Genomic DNA, 21,892 nt, shown 5'->3' on the forward strand with positions numbered 1-21,892 from the left:
ACAGAGATGACAAGTGCCATAAATCAATCTGATTAGCCTTCTCTAAAAACACACATGACATGGCCTTAGAAAATATTTCATAAAGTTCAGTTTTACAGATTAGATTATGAAATTTCTAATGAAGTTTTGAAAGACTTGTGGCTTTAGCTACACTGTATTTCTAAACTCATATCTTACATCACCCATTTTTTTAATACATTTAAAAATGTTTTTAATATTTTTATTTTTGCTTTTATGTTTGAGCTTATATATCTCTATTATCATAACAGTCTGAGTGATTCTGATTCCTGAACAGTAAACTTTGAAGTGTCAGCTTTGTGAAAAAATGTTGATTATGTATCTAGTCAGAAAGAATCATGAGCAGAAACCTTTTTATTTTGGGTATGTCTTTTCTGTCTCCATGCCAAAAAAGGGGGGTGACTAGTAAGGGGTTAAACAATCCAATGCATCGTCTATGCGAGGAGTCGTGTACTGGTCTGGAATTGTACGCCTATTAAGAGTCCTATAGTCAACGCACATTCTGATACGCCCATTCTTATTTCTGGCGTTCACAATTGGTGATGCATACTGGCTACGTGACTCCTTAATTATACCAGCCTTTAACAACTCTTGCAAGTGCTGACGAATATCGTCAATATCTGTGGCAGCTAAACGTCTTGAACGTTCTCTGAATGGCTTTGCATCGGTCACCCTGATATGGTTTTCCACATCCTTTGCCAGGCCAACATTCCACTCATGCAATGAGAATACGTTTGCTCGCTTACATAAGTTTTAACGTAGTCGTACTTTCCATTGTGATGGTATGGACAAGTCGCCAAACTGGATCAGTTGAGGGTCTAACTCTGTTGGTACAGTCACGGCCTCAATTTCAACTTTCAGAGATGGAACGACTGGATCAACGTGACACAGCTGGCCTAAGACAGTTCCAACTGGAATGACTGTGTCTTTCATGGACTCATTCTGGATAAGGATAGTGAGGTGATCATCCACTGCAGTACCATGCATGTCCATAGGCTGCAGCAATACTCCAGATGGTAATGGAGTGGTGGGTGATGCCTCAACAATCAACATGTTTTTACCCAGAGGCCTCTTCAACTCCACTTCACAGATGGCACAGCATTCACCACCATGAGGTAAGGTTAGTGAGCCTGGACCCATCCACTTCACACATGCAACTTCATCCTCGTCACCCTCAGTGGTTGGTTGGTCTGTGTGACAAATGGAGTTTTTTGCCTTTATGCCAAGGGTCTGGGCAATGTCCACTCCAGTGGTCTCCTTGCAGAGCATGGACAGTCTCTGGAACAGGTTTGCATTTGTTCCTAGGATCACAGGGGTCTTTTCAGGACTTTTTGAACTTGGGCAAATCAGAGCAAGGATGGAAAGTGTCTCCTTTGCACCAGTAACCTTCTCTGGAAATTCTATCTCCACTAATACATATCCCATGTAGGGGTAACTGGTTTCGCTTAAACCCCATATCGCCAACCCCGACACTGGCTGGATTGGGACATCAGGTAAGTGGTGCTCATACCAGGGCTTGAAGATAATTGTGATTTGAGAGCCACTGTCCAGAAGTGCATCACAGTGTTGGCCATTTATCTTCACTGGGATGATTGAACAGGGCCCGATCAGTCCTGGAGGAATGCCTCTTTCAAAGGTGGTTATTTCACTTTTCTTAGCTGAGCACACTGTGTGACAATCGCCTGATGCTTGAGAAGATAGATCACCCTGTTTAGGTTTCTTTAGAGTGTGTATCAGCTTTCGAATAACTTTGGCCTGATTCTCAGCATTCTGGCATTTGGCAGAGTAATGGCCGTTTTCACCACAGCGATAACAAAAGTTCCCATCCGAGTCGTTAGATGGCTGCTTTCTATTATCACTATGAGTTTGTCTTGATGGCTCTACTCGAAGAACTGAATTAGGGGATTCAGAGACTTTTAGCTTATGGCCTGTCATTTGCTTTTGCGGGTGTTCCACTTGTTTTCTCAAAACAGCTACTTCACTATCACTACCTGTCTCTGGACTGTGCATCTTTGTCATTGACACAGGTCCTTTGCTATCTGCTACAACCTTGTTAGGCAAAGGACTCATGGCAGTGAACATTGACTTGAGTTCTTGAATTTCTGTTCTCAAACGCTCAACATCATCCTGTCTATTGTCTGTAGTAGGGTTTGTGTGAACTCTCTGGACAGAGGTGTTTAGCTTCATCCTTGATGACTCGTACTCTTCTTCCCTTTTGATCTCACTCAGCAGTTCCAAGAATGATGGAGGGTTTTACTTCCTCTCCCTGAGTTTGAGCTGGACAAGCATCATATCGGAGTGAACAGCACCTCTCAGCAGCTGCTCCACTCGAGCACGGTCAGCATGGCTTGTAGGGAGACCTCCGAGACGAACTACCTTGGTCAATGACAACTCTATGCGCCTAAGAATGTCAGACAACTTTTCATTTAGCTGCTGCTGTAGCAATCTAAAGGCAAAATACAGGTCTTCGCCTGTCTCAGCAGACCCAAAAGCACTCTCAATGGCTTCTAAACACAGAGCAGGACTAACCTCTGGATCAGGAGTCCGCACACCCTTTACAACAGCTAGCGCAGGACGTTTCAGACTTTCCATGTCCATGTTTTTACGTCGTCATTTCTCCTTAGTGGAACACTCACTCTCCTCGCCCATCAGGCGTGCATGTTCTAACCAATGCTCAAGAGACTCTTCTCCAACTGGAGTTGGCAAGGTACCAGAGAACAATCTCAGATGATGGTAACTGCTGTTGTCACCTGATGGTGTCCCCATCTTAGTCAACAAATCACCCACCGCATGAATAATAGACTCTGCTGAGCCACTCTCTGGAGGTTCTTCCAACAAACTCTTTAACGGGCTCGAAGGAGTAGGACTTTCATAAGCAATAACAATCATCCACTTTTTCGTCTTGCCCTCTGGCAACAGTTCAGGAGGGACTTTGGTGGGATCCACCATCTCTTTACACTCGCATAGCACCCTGTGGCTATCCAGCTTCAGACTAACAGTCCGTCCTCTCACTCGCACTTGCCCTAAGGCTTTGATAGTTCCTAGGGCTTCTTCAATCTGGGCATTCACCACATTTTCTGGAATCAGTACCATGAGGGAATGGGCATCATCTAATTCTTCTCTTCTGCACCAGTCTTTGAGCTCTTGAACTAATTCTGCAGTGCTACACTTAGCCTCCATTTTCTTTTAGGTTCTTAGCTTAAACTATTTGACTTATTTTTTTCTTGAAAAAGCTAAATTAATTAATTAATTATTAATTAATTAATTAAAATTAATTAATGCGCTTAATGTAATTCCCTAATTATTACTTGCTTGTTACGGTTTACCTTAATAGCAGCTTTTAACTTAATGCAAAGGGGTGATACAGTGTCTTTATAGCCAAATTAAAGTAAAACACTAATTGTATGCAGCTATCTCAAATTCTGGGTTAAATAAACATTAACTTTTATAGTTACATTAATATTCCACCCGTTTTAAATGGCTATCAATACTGTGAGTGAAATAAACATCAATTCACAGGTCACTTATCTTAATCAATAGTGATAAATACTTTCACTTTAACCCAGTCTACTGTAACTCAATTTCTTAAGTATCAAAATTATAAATGTCATAAACCCAATGTAATGCAAATCTTCAACAGAATTCGTTTGAACTAACGTAGACTAACCATGTTCCGTACAAAACAATGTTCCGTACAGGTGACGTTTTAGCGCCGATTGCAGAATAAATAATTACAGTTCGTACATAAACTATATATCTGTGTCATCCTTATGTTTCTCTCTTTCACCCCCAATCTAAACAGAGACCCATCTGCTGTTTGTTTCAGTAAGATTCGAGTAAGTTTGCTCGTTGCGCCCACCGCTCTTGAAAATGGACGGTGGGGAAGATTTACTTCAAAACTTCAGCTTGGGAGGGAAGACAACTAGAGCAGCGAAAATATAGATTTCTATTCCACTTATGTTTCTCACAGTACTACAGCCTTTATTAAATTAATATTATGTTATCACAAATTGTTAAATACATTACCTTTTGTTGAATAAACGCTTTGAAATGGGAATGTTTAATCATCGATTGCGGGCGATAACCACTTAGCGCCACCCTCACCTGAGACAGGCAGCAGAGACCTCTTACTTTATGAAGTTTTCACATTGGTTAACCTTTTTTTTTTATTAATCAGTGCAAATTACTTGCCCTTCTCGTCTTCTGCATCTTCAGAAAGATATGGAAATGATGTTCACTAACCTTTCACATGGTTCATGCTTAACTCACATGTCATAATTAATATCACGACACAATCATGCCTAACTCGCATGCGCCCTTTATTAAAGCAGCAATTAACTTGTATTTTAATCAAATAAAAAGGTAATAATCTTTGATATTCATTGGAATTATGTTTTCTTGCAGTTAAAATAAATAAACAGTTCACTTTTGATCAGTTACATGTCAATGTTCGCCGATAAAATCAAGTTATGAGCGCTGTACGGAACATCATTATAAGCCTGCACGGAACACCGTTAACCCCTATCATCTTCCGTACACTGGCGGAGGTGGTACTTTTCCCCAGTTTCCTCAAAAACTATTGGTCCTAAAGACATCAATCAAAGTGTAGACCGTATAATAGGTATTCCCCCGGAGAATGAGCACACAAGCATGCTTGTATGTCTTTCTACAACGGAGGAGTGGTCACTGGCGTGCGGTGAATAGCGAAAAGTGTACGGAACATGGTTAGTCTACGTTATTTACTGAAAAAATATAGTATGTACATATATACAGTTCAAATATCAAGTGCAATTCAAATGAAACACAATTAAATAACCCCAAAATTAAAATTAAGCCAGCAAAATGACTAAATGGCCACTCAATGAAATAAAATGAATACCCCAACAGTCATAGGAGGACACGTTGCAGGCCTGAAGTGTGGCTTGGGAGCGGGGAGACCTTAAACACAATGGCCGCTTCGCGCCGTGGTGCAGAAAAAAAAAAACTCACTGCTGTTGTAGTGCTGGTAGGCATATAGTCGTTCACGCCGCGGCAATGCGATGCTTGCGATGCTGGTGATTGAAGACGTCGTCCGACAGCTAAGCAGGGAATGGTTCTGGAGATAAGTGCATTTTTCAGAAGATGTACAAAAGGGCAACCGAGCAGGCTACTCACTGGCAAAGTCCTTGTAACTAAATCATACTGACTAGCAGTTCACTCTTTCTCCTCGTGGAAAACTCTAACCGAGTTCCTCAAAACCATCAACTTTCACGCTGTAAACTTCTATACAAATGTCTGTAACTCACTCTTTGTGCAGTCTACAAGTACATTTTACAAACATTAACTTGGTGTTTTCCCAAATTTCTAACGTGACAGTCAAAGTGCGATTCTCACTCATGTCTCTCCATCTTCTCCTCCCGATCTCCTCTTCCTCATCCTCGCAACCTCTCACCCTGACTCCTGATTGGATCTTTCTTCTGGGTAAATTAGTTTTCACTTACTCAATTTTTAACACACATAAACATTATTTAAAAAATTTTAACCTCATGAAATTTACTTTTTTGAAGAAAATAAACACTATATAAAAATTATGATTTTAGGAAATACCCAAAATTCCCATAGGGCTACACGAGAAAACACATTACAAGTGCATAAAAGTGCATTCAGTATCTGAGAGTGCTTTAAGCATCTATCATCAGGTACAGACATTTGCATAAGGTCTCATGGTTGAAGCATAATAAAAGGCCATTCGTGGGGTTTATTGTACAGGATATGTGCTTAGAAATGCTTAGCTTGACAATGTGTGGTTGCATCTGCCAGTAGTTCAATGTTTTCCTTTCCAAATGCAACAAAGGCATTATTTGTGACCCATTTGGGGGTAAAAATTTGATACAGTAAATGATTTACTAACAGGCATCTGCTTTTGGACCTGCCACTGCTATTACATTATCAGTAATAAATAAAGAGCAATATTGCTTAGAAAAAGAGAAGCATACTGCCCTTGTCTGGAAAGCATTTAGTTGCTTGTTTGTTTGTTCTACAAGTCGAATAATGTTGTCTCTAGCTACTGTAAGCTCAGAATGATTTCTGAAGTTTTCTGATCGATTCAGGATTGTTGAAGTGAGAATCTTGATCTGTTTTCTCCCACCCCTAGTTTTGCCAATATTATAAAGCAGCACTGCATTCATACTGTATATTTGCAGTAAAGAAATTCCCATAATGCACTGAATCAAACTCCAATTCAGTATGGCAAGTGAAGTGAGATGAGAAGAAGTATGTACTGTACGTTATTTTATACTGAAAATAATAATAATAATAATAATAAAAGGTTTCAATCTAATTAAAACTATGTCATATATATATATATATATATATATATATGTTTTAGCAACATTCTTATGTCAAAATTTTGCATTCAGAATTTATTTATTTTACATATTAAAAACAGTTTTTCATATGTGTCAATTCAGTTACTCACTGTACTTCCTCGGTTGCTTACTGTAGCTCCCTTAAGAGACAATTGCCTATATAAGTTGTTGATATAAGACAGCTCACTAGATTACGAGTGATATTTGCTTCAATTCACTTCAATACTCTTACAAATGGAACAATTATCTTGATGTACTTTTGTTTTCTATTGTTTTTAATCAAGTCAAGTTGAGCTTTATTGTCATTCTGCTACATGTGTGGACATACAGTGGAACGAAATGTCATGTCTCACAGGACCATGGTGCTACATAAATTAACATAATATTAACATACAAGAACAATTTTTAGTCTTACATATCATAAGAAGTAATCTAACTATACATATACTATAAATAGTTGATTATACATTAAATTTAAATTAAAAATATGCATTTAGCAGATGCTTTTATCCAAAGCGACTTACAGTGCATTCAGGCTTTTTTTTTTACCTATCATGTGTTCCCGGGACCTAAGACAGACTATACAAGTACATAATAACTGTGCATGATATTGCGCAAAAGAGGTAGGTTAAGAAACAAGTAGTGCAGTATGATTTGTGGTGCATTTACAAGTAAACGTGTTATCTTAAGTCCTTGTAAAATGGAGTGTTTTTTATAAAGCACCTGGTACATATCAAATTTAAATAATGCGTTTTTCTACAGGTGGTTTGTCAATGTAGGATTGACACAGAGTGGTTGAACTAGGTATTGCAGTCCAAATTCAAAATATTGCCGGATATATTGCAGGCTGCCGGATTGACGACACCAAATTGAATGAGATCACTTGACGATGAATTTTTCCGTATGTGCGGTAATACAATTGGGTAAACTGGCAGTGGGCGGGTTTCAGAAACCAAAACAAAGACTTAAATACAGCACCATTAATGTTAATGACATGTTAATACCATTTCTTTCAAAACATTATTCCTATGGATATACTGGATATGGATTAACTGCTCACTGTAGTTTAGGTGTAAACGTGTTAAGAGGAAAGCTTTTAAGTAGGCCTGGTTTCACAGACAGGTCTTACTTAGACTAAGCAAGGATTAGGCCATGGTTCAATTAGGACATTTAAGTAATTTTTATAAACGTCCCTTAGAAAAAAAACACATTACTGCTGTTCATTTTGAAACAAAATAAAGGCACTGATATATTATAAGGTCTGTCAGAGCAAATTTCTTTCAGTTGAAACAGCTCAGACTTTGATTTTAGTCTGGCATTAGGCTTAATGACAGACTACTGCTCCGGGAATGTATTCACAGTGTGTGTGTGTTCACTGCTGTGTGTGTGCTCTTTGGATGTGTTAAATGCAGAGCACGAATTCTGAGTATTGTTCACCATATTTGGCTGTATGTCACGTCACTTTAAGGCTTGTCTGTGAAACTGGGGGTAGAGCTGAACATTGGTACAGATAATGCTCGAGATAAGATGCACACAAACAGATCATTCTGAGTTGCTGGCACTTCTGCTCATCGAAATTACACTTGAAAGGCAAATACTCAGGTTTCGTTCTGAGTATGATGCATGAGAGCATTTAAGCCAAGTAATTTATGTGTCAGTGTGCCTTCTGAGGTTATGTTTTGTTCACCTCCTTGTTGGGGGGATGGGGGAGGATTAGTTGGTTTTAGCTGGTTTAAGATAAACTCCTAGTTGGAGAAAAAGTTTTTTTTCTTTTCTTTTTTGGACCCACTGAAAAACTGCCCAACACTCTTCTGAAATCCTAGAAACGGATCAACCAAAGCAACTACATTAAGGCCTAACTTAAAGGGGTCATGCTGTAGAATCAAAAGATGTTATGTGGTTACTCTTAAAGGGTTACTCCACCCCACAATGAACATTTTTAAAAACCTGTAAAACCTGTAAAAGCTCAGTTCGTCTTCAGAACACAATTTAGGAAATTTTGGATGAAAACCTGGAGGCTTGAGACTGTCCCAAAGACTGGCAAGTAAATAACCATTTATCTGCAAATAACTTATCAGTAAATAACCAATAATCATCAATCAAAATCATTTACACCCTTCACAAGGAGGATAAGCCACAAACATTAATTACCAAAGAAGCTGGCTGTTCACAGAGTTGAGTGGAAGGAAAAAGTGTGGAAGAAAAAGCAACCGAGAGAACCACAGCCTCAAGCAAAATCAATTCAAGAATTTGAGTGAACATCACAAGGAAGTGAGGCTGAGGTCAAGGCATCAAGAGCCACCATACACAGACGTGTCAAGGAATTTGGCTACAGTTGTCGTATTCCTCTTGTTAAGCCACTCCTGAACCACAGACCACATCAGAGGCGTCTTACCTGGGCTAAGGAGAAGAAGAACTGGACTGTTGCCATTGGTCCAAAGTCCTCTTTTCAGAAGAGAGCAAGTTATGCATTTTATTTGGAAACCAAGGTCCTAGAGTCAGGAGGAAGGGTGGAGAAGCTCATAGCCCAAGTTGCTTGAAGTCCAGTGTTAAGTTTTAAAGGCTGTGATGATTTAGGGTGCAATGTCATCTGCTGGTGTTGGTCCATTGTGTTTTTTGAAAACCAAAGTCACTGCACCCGTTTACCAAGAAATTTTGAAGCACTTCATGCTTCCTTCTTCTGACCAGATTTTTTGAAGATGTTGATTTTATTTTCCAGCAGGATTTGGCACCTGCCCACACTGCCAAAAGCACCAAAAGTTGGTTAAATGACCATGGTGTTGGTGTGCTTGGCTGGCCAGCAAACTCACCAGACCTGAACCCCATAGAGAATATATGGGCTATTGTCAATAGGAAAATGAGAGCCAAGAGACCAAACAATGCAGATGAGCTGAAGGCCACTGTCAAAGAAACCTGGGCTACCATCCCACCTCAGCAGTGCCACAAACTGATCACCTCCATGTCACGCCGAATCGAGGCAGCAATTAAAGCAAAAGGAGCCCCTACCAAGTATTGAGTACATGTACAGTAAATTAACATAATTTCCAGAAGGCCAATAATTAATGTTTTTTTTTTTTTTGTTTGTTTGTTTTTTATTGGTCTTATGAAGTATTCTAATTTGTTTAATTGTCTAATTTGTAAATGTGAGCCAAAATCATCAAACCAGGTATGGTTTAGAACCAAAGACTTAAACTACTTCAGTCTGTGTGCATTGAATTTATTTCATAAATGAGTTTCACAATTTGAGTTGAATTACTGAAATTAACTTTTCCATGACATTCTGATTTATTGAGATGTACATTGCAAGGCAACCCCACAATGCATTTTGTTTTGTGATAAAGTCCCATCAATGATAGCAACAAAGTGAGAGAATCGTTGATTATAAACATACATATTATAAAAAGAAAAATACATTAAGATCCTTTAATTCATATATGTACTGTATATGTAGAGAGTTTATTAATATGCATATGATAAACAGTTTGGCTTTGCACCTTCCTAAAATATTTATTGAGATACAATTTTAGTCTATGCTGCTATAGGCTTCACACAATGCACATCTATGCTTTATTTCAGTGATAATGTTTTAAAAGGCACCTTCCTATGAAGTCAGTAGACCGCAAGGCAGCTCACTATGTTTTGGAACAGAGCCATAGATATAAGTTGATATTTCAGGTAAATATCACATTATGCAGCTGACCAAAACACTCATTATACAGAATATGACAATGATATTTGCAATTAAAATTTGTTCTCTGCTCCATGTCACATCCATTTTCTGTTTCCAATAGAAAGTCAAGATAAACAATTCTGTGAGCTGGACTAATGACACAAGAAGCTTTAACCTAAAATAAGAGGAAGTCAAGCACATTGCTATAAATAATAGCTCTAGCTCATGCAAAGGAAGATTATTACTGTATATCTTGCACGTTTGCTTATCTCTGCTATGTAATAAAAAAGTCAAATGACTGATTAGTGGGAACAATGTCCAATGCAAATGTGAACACACACACACACACAAAATAAAAGATAAAAAATAAATGTCCTTAAAGATTATTTAGCACACACAATTTCTGTGGTGTAAGTAAACACAGTCATACATTGCAACAGTAAAAAAAGTGAAAAGACTGAGGCACAAAACATCCATATTTGAGCATTATGACCAGCACAACAAAGCAACACTGGCTCAACCCATGCTATGAATGCGGGGGGTGCTCATAAAACTCATTATTTTTCACTATTGAAACAAATGATGGCTATTTCCTGTGTATATCACAATCAGACATGATAAAACATCATGTTTTGACACAGCTGTTTTGCAATTCCAGTTAAAGAGTTTAGCCTTTTTCTTTCTCTGTCTTCTTTCTTTCTTTCATTATTGCCAGTTTGTGTAACCACTATTGAAGCTATTGGGCACTGAACATCAAGAATATTATCTCTGCAGACATCATGCTGTTGAAATTTCAGAAAGAAAGAGAAAGCAAGAAAAAGCATTAGTATTGGCTACAACTTCACTTTCCCATCATGATGTCACTTTCTAGCATATATAGGCAGAGAAAGCTTGCTAAGAGGCAAGCTCTGAGTGGTCATTTCTCTCAGTCAAGAACCCTAAGTTTAAGATGAAATAGTTTTATTTATACTCTGTTCAGTGAGATTTTCTGAGAAAACTAATCAACTCTGGTAAGTCAATACTATATTTGAAGTGTTACGGTTAATGCGCTTTACACTTTTTGGCTTGGAAACCTGATCCACTCTTTTTGGAGTTTTGCTGGCATTTAGGGTTTTCTGTTCTTAGAGGGTATCCCAGTTTTTTATTCTCTTGAAGAGTTTGGCTTCACATACAGTAGTTTGTTAAGAAATACTATTTGGGCTAAAACAAATGGATCTTATAAGGACTTACTTCAAAACGCCTTTTGAATTTATGCCAAGTTGCATATTTGCATGCAACCAGTTTGTGAAACTGTTGCTATAGTTTGTTCAACAGTGTTGCTTTGCAGAAACAGCACTTCCTTATAATTCAAACATTATTGCATATCCACTTAGTGCATTACTGAAATAAACAAAACTTGTTAAAACAGGGCAATATAAGGAACATTTGAGAATTGGTCATAATTGGGTAAGAAACGCAGCGTTCGTGTCATTATGACTCAGACAGAGGAAACTTGCTTTGACACAACTACCGAGTGGTCGCTTCACTCAGACCAGACCTTGTTTCACACTCTCGTCTTACATCTCAAGACACAATCAGCAAACTAGTCAGTTGTCAACTCTGGTAAGTCATGAGAAACATTTCTTATAGAAATTTATCAAATTTTAACTAACTTAAGAACTTAATTAACACTGTGAAATTGGTCTTGTGCATCGATGTTACAGGTTGGTCGACTATGAGAAAGTTATGTTAAACATCACTCTTAAAATTGCATAGAACAAATCTGTTTTTCTAAGATCTAACCAAGGATATAATATACCTAAAGAGAGTGTGTATTACTATTTCCATTTATCTTGTCTACATAGAACTACATATGGTCTGTCAAACAGAGAGCTTCCACAAATGACAGACCTAGCTATCAGTTAAATTTACTGTTACACTTCTCTCTGCTAGGAGGAACAACCCTGACCTTGTTTACCCCCAAAAATAACAAAACTTGAATTTGAGTATGATAAAAGGAAAACAATAACCATTTGAAACCAGAAAAGTTTTTATTAAAAGTCCTAATTTCAGATCAATTTATTTTAGCATGTAAATGTCAATGAATCTGACTTTGTAAACAGTATGTAAAACACTATTACCCCTTTACACAGAAATATTTCAAAATTCTCAGTAGAAATAAGATTGCTTTGGTTTCAAGGTCGAAACTGGTCCACTGTGCAGATGTTGTTTGCATACTATACTTAGGTATACACATTTTCAGTTTCATTACTCCAAGTGTCTGGAACCCAATGAAGCATTTAGATATTGGTCTGTAGTTAATATTAGATTGGATTCTTATCCGTGGTACATATTATAACCCTTTGATATATGAATTATGAAACCATAAACATTTACGCATTCTACATTGAACATTTACCCGTATGTGTGTTCCCGGGGACAAATGAACCCACGACCTTTTGCGAAGCTAACGCAATGCTCTACCACTGAGCCACAGGAACACAGGAAGGGGAAACATACTAAATGGAACACAAAGAAAAAAGTTGGTTCATGGAATAGTTCACCCAATAGTTATAATTTACTCACCCTCCACCCTCAAGTAATTTTTTTTCTTCTGTTAAACACATAAGCAAAAGCTTGGAATGTTGAATGTGGTGGTGGACACTGACTTTAATAGTAAGGGGGAAAATACTATGGAAGACATTGGCTACCAATAACTGATTTCCAGCATTCTTCAAAAAATATTTTGTGTTCAACAGAAGAAAAAAAAGTATGAAGGTTTGTAACAACATGATGATGAGTAAATGATGACAAAATGTTCATTTTTGGGTGAACTATCCCTTTAAGGATATCATGCATGGTTGCTTATACATCCGTTCTTGAAATGTATTTTAAAAACTTCAACATTTGTAGATGACACAAATCATTAAGGAAGTTGAAATGCCTGCTTTTGATGTCAAATAATTTCAACTCGCAGATACTCATGCAACAAAACCAGTTGCTTCAGCATTTTACACTACGCAGGAAGGCACACTTCCTTGTACACCGCAAACACTGTTGCAACAAGTTCACACTTCTTCCCACTTCTAGTGGAGAGTGTAGAATGTTGTAACATGACTTTGTTTTAGTTTAGCCAATTCAAAATGTCACCAAAGTGAAATGCCTAATATACATGACGACCACATTCTGGCAGTGACATCTCAATGTTGTTTTTGTTGCTGAACTGTTAACATGAAACTCTGAACTCTGTTTTCAGAAACTACGCTCCGGCTCTATCTGTTAAACTACCATGACATCCAATAGCAGTTCACATCACTGCGGTAATTCAACTCAGGACCTGGTGGCAACTGTCCTTCCTCCTATACTCATCATTGAGCTGTTACTCGGCCTGCCTGGCAATGTCATGGCACTGTGTATCTTCGGCAAAACCTTTAGGACTTGGAGGGCCAATGTCATGTTCCTCTTCAACCTGGTTTTGTCTGACTTTCTGCTACTCATCAGCCTACCCTTCCGCATCGACAACTTCATGCGTGGCGAGAAATGGATATTTGGAGACGCCTGGTGTCGGATCAACCTGTTCATGCTGTCAGTCAACCGTTCAGCCAGCATTGCCTTCATGACCGCCGTGGCTGTTGACCGCTACTTTAAAGTGGCCCATCCACATCACAAAATCAACTACATAAGCACAAAACAAGCAGCCGGGATTGCCTGCTTCATCTGGGCTGTTGTGATATCCCTAAGAATCCCTTTGCTGGCCAACAAACTTCTGTACAACACCTCTTTTTGTAGGAGCTTTAGCAACTATGAGAAACCATCACTAGGTATCAAACTGCATTATGCCGTCTTTATCTTAGAGTTCTTTCTGCCTTTATTACTCCTGGTCTTCTGCTCCGTGAGTATTGCATGTATCCTACGTACACGCAAGATGGACAAGGACAAGAAAGGGAAAAGGGCAGTTCGGACTGTTCTGGTGATCGTTGGGGTTTTTGTCCTTTGCTTCTTTCCCAGCATCGGCACAGGATTGATGGCACTCTATTTAAAAAAGCTTGGACAAAAGTACTGTGATGCTTATACATTCACCAGTCAGTTGTTTTCTACATCCATAGCCTTCACTTATCTGAACAGTGCTCTGGACCCGATCATCTACTGCTTCTCCAGCTCTATATTCCGAAATTATTTGAAACGTGTTGTCAACCGAACTGGAATCATGGAGCTACAGTTGAGCCGACGTGCCAGTATGCCCAGTGGAAGTGACTGAAAATGGATTGGGGATTGATGAGCATTGGACAGTGTACATACTGCTTAATATACTTTTATTTTTTCCATCGTAGTTTTGTCAAATTTTCCTTTTTAAAACATATACGAAATATTGTATTTTTTTTTTACATAGATTTTATACCAATGCATTACAATGTTTTGTAATACATCATATTCATCTGACTTAAATGTAGCAAATATATGACAAATGCAAAATAAGTAATGTCACAAGAATGATAATAAAAATAAATCACATTTTTAGAAGTTTTCTTTTTTTGATGAAATGATCAGCCTATGTCAGTCACGCTCTTTTCATTCAAATGAAAGCGTAAATACGTGGAATACGTAGAAAATGTATCCTTGTGTTGCGGCTGACACAAAAGAGTGTACACAGTTTGTGTACAGCAGATCTTCTCCAAAATGGCGCTACGTGATGCGGAGAGACACAGAGGAGACAAATTGTTGAATAAAGTCTTTTTTTTTTTCATACAAAAGGTATTCTCATCACTTCATAAAATTCAGATTGAATAACTGATGGCAGAAGGACTATTATGACGATGCTTTTCATACTTTTCTCGAACTTGACAGTGTAATTTACCTGGCAGTCAATGGGACAGTCACAAGCCTCCCGGTTTTCATCGAAAATATCTCAAATTGCGTTCTGAAGATGAACTAAACTTTAACGGGTTCGGAATGAAATGGGGGTAAGTGATTAATGACAAAATTTTCATTTTAGTGTGTAGTAACCCTTTAAATCCCTTGAGCTTTGCCAACTAAACTAAGAGTCTTTTACCTCGCCATTAATTGAAATTAATTAAAAAATATTAATATCAAGTAGCATACTAAAATCAACAGACATTATCTTGTTGTTTATGCTTAATTCAAATTAGTGTTGATTTTTTTCAGCTATTTTAAATTTTAGTCTTATTCCCCTGGTAGATGTCCTTGTTAGTTTATATCATATTTAATCATAATTATCCTGTTTAGTTTTAGTCAACTTCCAGTCGACTTAGTCTCAACATTAAGAAAATCTTAAAAGAAAGAAGAAAGCTTGACATTTTATCAAAATAAGATTACTATTAATTAACCGTAAAAAAGAATTAATTTTGGCAGCCATTTTTTATTTAGTCTTACTCAAATGTAAATTTTAGTCATATTTAGTCAACCTTGTCCTGTTTTGGTTTGGTCAAGTTTAAGTCAATGAAATGTATGAACATTTTAGTCAGGTTTTAGTCAATTAAATCTTAGTCACATTTTTCATCATCATTTGTATAATGCTTAACTTACAAAAAATATTTTTGTTCATTATTATTATCATAATGATTGTTGTCATTTGAGAACATTTCAGGATAGCACTTTCACAAGTAAGCACAAATCAATAGAATGTGGACTCTGGTGTGTTTTACCTAATCAAGGCTACTGATTTATTATAGGCTTTTTATTATATAAATAAATATAAATTACTTATGCAATGTCTCTGTCTGAACATTGTTCAAGTACTGCGTTTCTACTTTGCACAATCCTTATTCTGCTCTGTCACTCATGGACAACCTGCCAATGGTCACATAGCAGCTGTAACAGCAATAATCAGCTGTCAATATCTGTGTTGCACCATTCACACAAATGCATACAAACATGCATATATACAGATTGTTAGAAATTTGGCTCCAATCATGTTGTCATAACTGGAACAGAAGAATAGAGTAGAAGCAGAAGAGGATCTCTTAACTGCCAGTGGAGAAGATTGCACTTCAAAGGCTCCCACACACTCTCAAGCAGGCAGGATGAACTTCTATCCTCAGTTATAACCCTGAAAAGCTACTCGTTTCTGTGAAAACCACAAGGGTTGATGCATTTTTGGAAAATATCAGTAATATTAATGCCTATAGAAATGTATTCAGTTTCTCTCAACGTTTGATCAATATAAATATATTGTTATATATGTTTTCCAAACTATGATTCTGAAAAAACTGAGATGGAATTGCATTTGTATCTTTGCAGTTAAGAGCCTTCAATTCAGAGTAAAAATTAAAACAAAAATTTAAATTCTGTAATTTCAAACCAATCTGATGTTTTGTCATCTGATTATATTTAAAAAATGTTGGCAACCAAACTGTTTTGGTGACCACTGACAAAAAAACAACAACATGCTGAAACATGTCTCATATCTTCTTTAAGGTTAAGTCAATCTGAAAATAATGTTGGAACATAAGGGTGAATAAATTATAAAATAATTATTTGAGTTAACTTAAACCATTTTCTCTCAGTTAGCAGATACTCCTGTTTGAGGTTTGATTTTAACTGCAAAGGCGAGAAATATAACGAACTTATGTGCGCGATAACATCTTGCTGAAACAGAATATAGTCTTTTAACTTCCTGTTTTTGTTCTTCAAAGAAACTTCCTCAAACCTAAAAGTGTCTGTAGATTATTTGGCTTACATTGCTGCCAAAAGGCTTACCTTTATGCCTTCAGTCTGAAACTAAGTTGACCACAACACTTCCAGAAAGATTTCCACTTGACAAGGTCTACACCACACACACTAGATTGAACTTTTGGGGAAGTCGTGGCCTAATGGTTAGAGAGTTTGACTCCTAACCCTAAGGTTGTGGGTTTGAGTCTCAGGCTGGCAATACCACGACTGAGATGCCCTTGAGCAAGTCACTGAATCCCCAACTGCTCCCCGGGCCCCGCAGCATAAATGGCTGCCCAGTGCTCCGGGTGTGTGTTCACGGTGTGTATGGGTGTGTGTGTGTGTGTGCACTTTAGATGGGTTAAATGTATAGCATGAATTCTGAGTTTGGGTCACCATACTTGACTGTATGCCCCTTCACTTTAGTAATGTTTATATCAGCTGACACTCCAGCCATGTTGAATTAAATCCTCAAGACACATTTGCAATACTTATTTCTAATGCTAATTACAATCTAGAGGGGAAACCTTCTCAATTACCAACAATTACTGAATAATGTGACAACAGCCATAGTGTGCCATAATAAGCGCCTGTACTTCCATTTTAAAGTTAATATTAATAATCAATCATTTTCAATTTACTATTTTGTAACTGCTTGTGATGATTCAGACAGTAGGCTTGCTAGAGGCGACATTACAGTCTTGACGTAATTGAAATGCTGTAAGAGTTGTATGACAACGAAGATGTAATGTCATTATTTCTACAGTAACTTCCTGCTTATACGTTTTGTAGCAACAACATTAGAAGTACACTATATATGCACTTCTGGGTGTCCTCTTTTGGATTTGAGATCTACTTATGTATGATTGCCGTTTTTGATTTTTGCATTTGTATGCACATTGGATAAATTGCTCGTGGGATAAACTGATATGCATAAATTGACAAAATGTATACTTTTAATGCAATGTTCTTCAAGTCATTTTGAATAAAAGTACCTCCATATGCATAAACATAAGACTCCATCTAATTACACTTTGCCTCATCATTTTCAGACAATTAATATCCAAAAATTCATCCAAGCATACTAATAAACCATTTTTTTATGACATTTCAACTGACACAGAACATTTTAGGGTCAACAAACCACATTAAGATTTAATTTGCATTCAGCTGGCTAGTTGAACCCCCCCCCCCCCCCCTCTCTCTCTCTCTCTCTATATATATATATATATATATATATATATATATACACACACACACACACACACACTAATCACAAAAAGGTAGGGATATTCAACTTTTGGGTGAAATTTTAGGAAATTGTATAAATAATAAATGTGTGAATGCTGCTAAAAAAAAGGAAAGGTGGCAGATATTAGGTTATCAGAATGTTTTAATGAGATGAATGAGTCATATTTTTATTTATGCAACCACAAATCATGTTATTTGAATATATATTAAATTAGGATACACTATACATGCAGTAAAATATATGATATATACCACAGCCACATGTAAACATGTTTGAAAATCACAACTCAAACTAAGCTGTCAATTATTAACTTTCAAAACAATTTTCATAAATCAATATGTGTTTTACATGTCGGTCTTAAACATGGGATACTGGTGTGATGGTGCCATGGGTTAACCAGCACAACTTGTTTTGGTTATCTAGCATCACTAGCTAAGTGTTGTTGCTGAAAAGCAAGCCTATTCTGGTCCACCAGCAAGACAAGCACTAAACCAGCACTAACCAGCATCATTCCGAACTATAACTGGAATTTGAAAATAGGAAGAAGATGGAAATAAAGGTTTGACTGCTCAAGAAATTACTCAAGATGTTGTAACAGTATTTGCATAATTATTAGGCAAGTCAATATTCTGATATTATTTTTTTCCAAGTCAATTAATTTTGTGTATTATCATATATAAATCATATATAATTGTTAACAAGGGCTGTAAGTGAAAAATGCCTTATATTCCAATATGCATATTTTTTTATTATTATTTAACACACTAAAAAGTAAATAAATAAATGCCCATTAGAAGGATGCAATAATATACAAATTGCAAAATTAAGACTTGGCTATTGTAGAGGAAATATTCATTCGGGCAGCAGGGTTACACACACAAACACACACACACACACACACACACACACACACACACACACACACACACACACACACACACACACACACACACACAGGGTGAGAAAAAGGATATTAACTGCAAAATACCTTAATAATTAAGATGTAGAATTAGGTGTTAAACCAAGAATTAAGTTTTCCATAACTGCAACCTACTTGGAGTCTCAAGAAGTACAAGGTATCAGGTTCTCAGAGAACTTGCCAAGGCAAGAAATCTTTTTGAGTGTGTGTGTGTGTGTGTGTGTGTGTGTGTATGTGTGTGGTTTTAGGCTGTTTTGGACAGGAGAGTAGAGAAATGACAGAAAAGTATCTGGAGGAGAGAGAGTGAAGCAGGATTGACAAAGGACCTTGTGACGGGAATCAGACTCAAGCACAAAATTGCGTTATACGTTTGACACACTAACCACAAGGCTATTGACGCAAACAAAGCAAGAAATATTAAAACATGCTAAATTGTTGTGAAATACATGAAGACTTATTTTTTTTAAGGGGTCATGTGATGCTGCTAAAAAGAACATTATTTGGGGTATTTGGTGTAATAATAATAATAATTCATTACATTTATTTAGCGCTTTTCTAGGCACTCAAAGCACTTACATTGTCAGGGGATCTCTCCTCATCCACGTAATGAAATGTGTTTGTGCGGTTTAAGGTTAAAAAACACATTATTTTCTACATATTGTACATTATTGTTTCTCCTCTATGCCCTGACTTCTGAAACGCGTTGATTTTTACAAGGCTCTTTGGTCTGAAAAGCGGGGTGTGCTCTGATTGGCCAGCCATCCAGTGCATTGTGATTAGCCGAGTACCTCAAGCATGTGACGGAAATGTTACGCCCCTTAACATATTGTGATGCCCTGTCCGGATGGAGCTACGAGACATAAACATAAAACCCATTATAAACGTGACATAAACATGATTTCTAGTCGTGTCCTCTTTTGGAAGACCAAACAAAGCTTTCACAGTGAAACACACAGTGTCTATACGACATGGTGGCGGCGACAACAACAATACTACAACGAGAATAAAAGGTACGACTTTTTTCTTTGCGTGAACATCTGAGTGGCGTTATACAAATCTTCTCACATAGTGACGTAGAGATGTGGGGGCGTGTTAGAACGAGGCGTTTTAGGGGGGTGTGGATCAGTCTTAACTTTTATAAAGAATATCTCTTTGGATTTAAGATTTTAGTCTTTGCAGCTTTACAGACAGATCAAATTTTGAGAGAAGGAGCTAAATAATTTTTTTATTTTATTCTTGTCATCAGCCTTACCAACCCTAGACTGGTCAGGTCGTGACATTCACCTATAGACCAGCACAGAAGAACTTCAAGGTGGATTCTCTCTCCTACATGCACAATCCAGGACCTCAGTCAACACTTCCAGAGTCCATTATCCCTCCAGCCATCATCATTAGTGCCATCCAGTTGTCCACTGATGACCCAACAGCAGAAATTACATGCTCTGAACTAGCTCCACCAGGAAGTCCTGAAGGAGGATCTACAGTTAGGTCCACATATTTTTGGACACTGGCACAATTTTTATTTTTTTTAGCTGCTGACCAAAACATATTCAAGCTACAATTATTTAAAGAATATGGGCTTAAAATGCACTCTCTGATCTTTCATTTCAGGGTATTCACAACAAAATTGGAGGAAAGGTTAAGGAATTACAACTCTTTAATTTGTACCCCACCCCTTTTTTTCAAGCGATCTAAAGTAATTGGGCAATTGACTCAAAGCTGTTTCATGGACAGGCGTGAGCCATTCCTTCATTATTTTTTAAATCAATTAAGGCTGGCTGGACACTAGACAATTTTAATGCTGATTTTAAGCCCGATTTGCATCCCTGAACTATCAGGGGGTGTGGTTCTATTCAAGGCTTGTCACAAACTTTGATAATTACGATTATTTACCTCTGACGTGATACCCGCGATAGCCAATGAGAGTAAGCAAGCATCATCTATAGCTGAAACTTGGCAGCCACAAACATGACATGAAAGCAGAGAACATCACCCATATATGTTCCTATACTTTGTTTTTCCACTGTAAAACAGAACACGTGCCAGGAAAGCCAGTTGACAACGTTGATGTTCTTCTATTTGTTTTTCTCCTCATGTCACATTTGATCTCGCTTTATGCACCAAGAGCTTGTAGAACTCCAAAGAGGAAGGAAAAATTGAAATAGCATTATATGACCCCTTTAAATGCTTTATAGAGAGTTAGGTTGACAGTGACTTTTGAGGGACAAGCACCACTCTCTCTTGTACCACTGTTTGAAAAATTTATATTCCAGCATCTGGAAGTACATTTTGGGAGTTCGTTTTAAGTCCATCTCCTACCCTGAAAGGTTTGTCTAGCTTATTGAAACGGCTTGTTGTTGTCTAACTTGAACTGATGCTGGTGTATATATATATATATATATATATATATATATATATATATATATATATATATATATATAATTAAAAAAATATTAAGATTTACATGGTTTGGAATTGGTATAATGTGTATCGACTTACCTAATAATTTTGCACACACTGTAAACTCGAGTTGCCTGTATAATTATATCAGAGCCTTTGCACTGCTCATCTAACTGGTTTAAATAAACATATTAACACTACTCACCTACATTACACAATGATTTTAATGTCCTAAAATGGTTTTGGCCATAGATTCACAAACCATTTAATCTCACAGGGGCTTATATAAATGAATCCAGACAGATGCTTACGCCTGTCTCTTTAGCATGTGTCTGAATTGATAATAAAAGCTGATACAGAAGTCAGACTCATACGAGGTCAGGCTTATAAATGTAACTTCTGTGCATGCTAATTTTCAGATCTCAGTTAATATGCTCATGAAATTAAGTTTTGAAGGCTATAAGTATAAAGACTGTGCTGTTAATGTATCTGCCATTTTAAGATTGAGTGTGTGTTTACTGTATTTCATGCTGGACACATGTTCCGATGCTGTTTCTCAGTCGTCACCAAAATGTCAGTGTTTGCATGTTAATAACAGATATTTTGACTCTCTAATTGGCCTTGTTCTTCCAAACAGT

General features: G+C 37.3%; 1 protein-coding gene across 2 annotated transcripts; it reads left to right on the forward strand.

Moving 5' to 3' along the window:
* Positions 1 to 10,914: 10,914 nt before the first annotated feature.
* hcar1-3 (hydroxycarboxylic acid receptor 1-3) lies at positions 10,915 to 14,403 on the forward strand. 2 transcript variants are annotated; one of them, XM_059565555.1, is made up of 2 exons: positions 10,915 to 11,045; positions 13,271 to 14,403. In XM_059565555.1, exon 2 carries the CDS (start codon positions 13,304 to 13,306, stop codon positions 14,270 to 14,272), a length of 969 nt encoding a protein of 322 aa, XP_059421538.1. In that variant the 5' UTR covers positions 10,915 to 11,045; positions 13,271 to 13,303; the 3' UTR covers positions 14,273 to 14,403. The 2 variants fall into 2 exon arrangements, with proteins under 2 accessions (XP_059421538.1, XP_059421537.1); XM_059565554.1 differs by lacking the exon at positions 10,915 to 11,045 and adding an exon at positions 11,242 to 11,637.
* Positions 14,404 to 21,892: the final 7,489 nt, after the last annotated feature.

Source organism: Carassius carassius, chromosome 14 (assembly GCF_963082965.1).
Source record: "Carassius carassius chromosome 14, fCarCar2.1, whole genome shotgun sequence".
Lineage (NCBI taxonomy): Eukaryota > Metazoa > Chordata > Actinopteri > Cypriniformes > Cyprinidae > Carassius > Carassius carassius.

Coding starts and splice junctions, on each gene's coding strand:
- hcar1-3 (XM_059565555.1), top strand. CDS start 13,304: ATGACATCCAATAGCAGTTCACATCACTGCGGTAATTCAACTCAGGAC.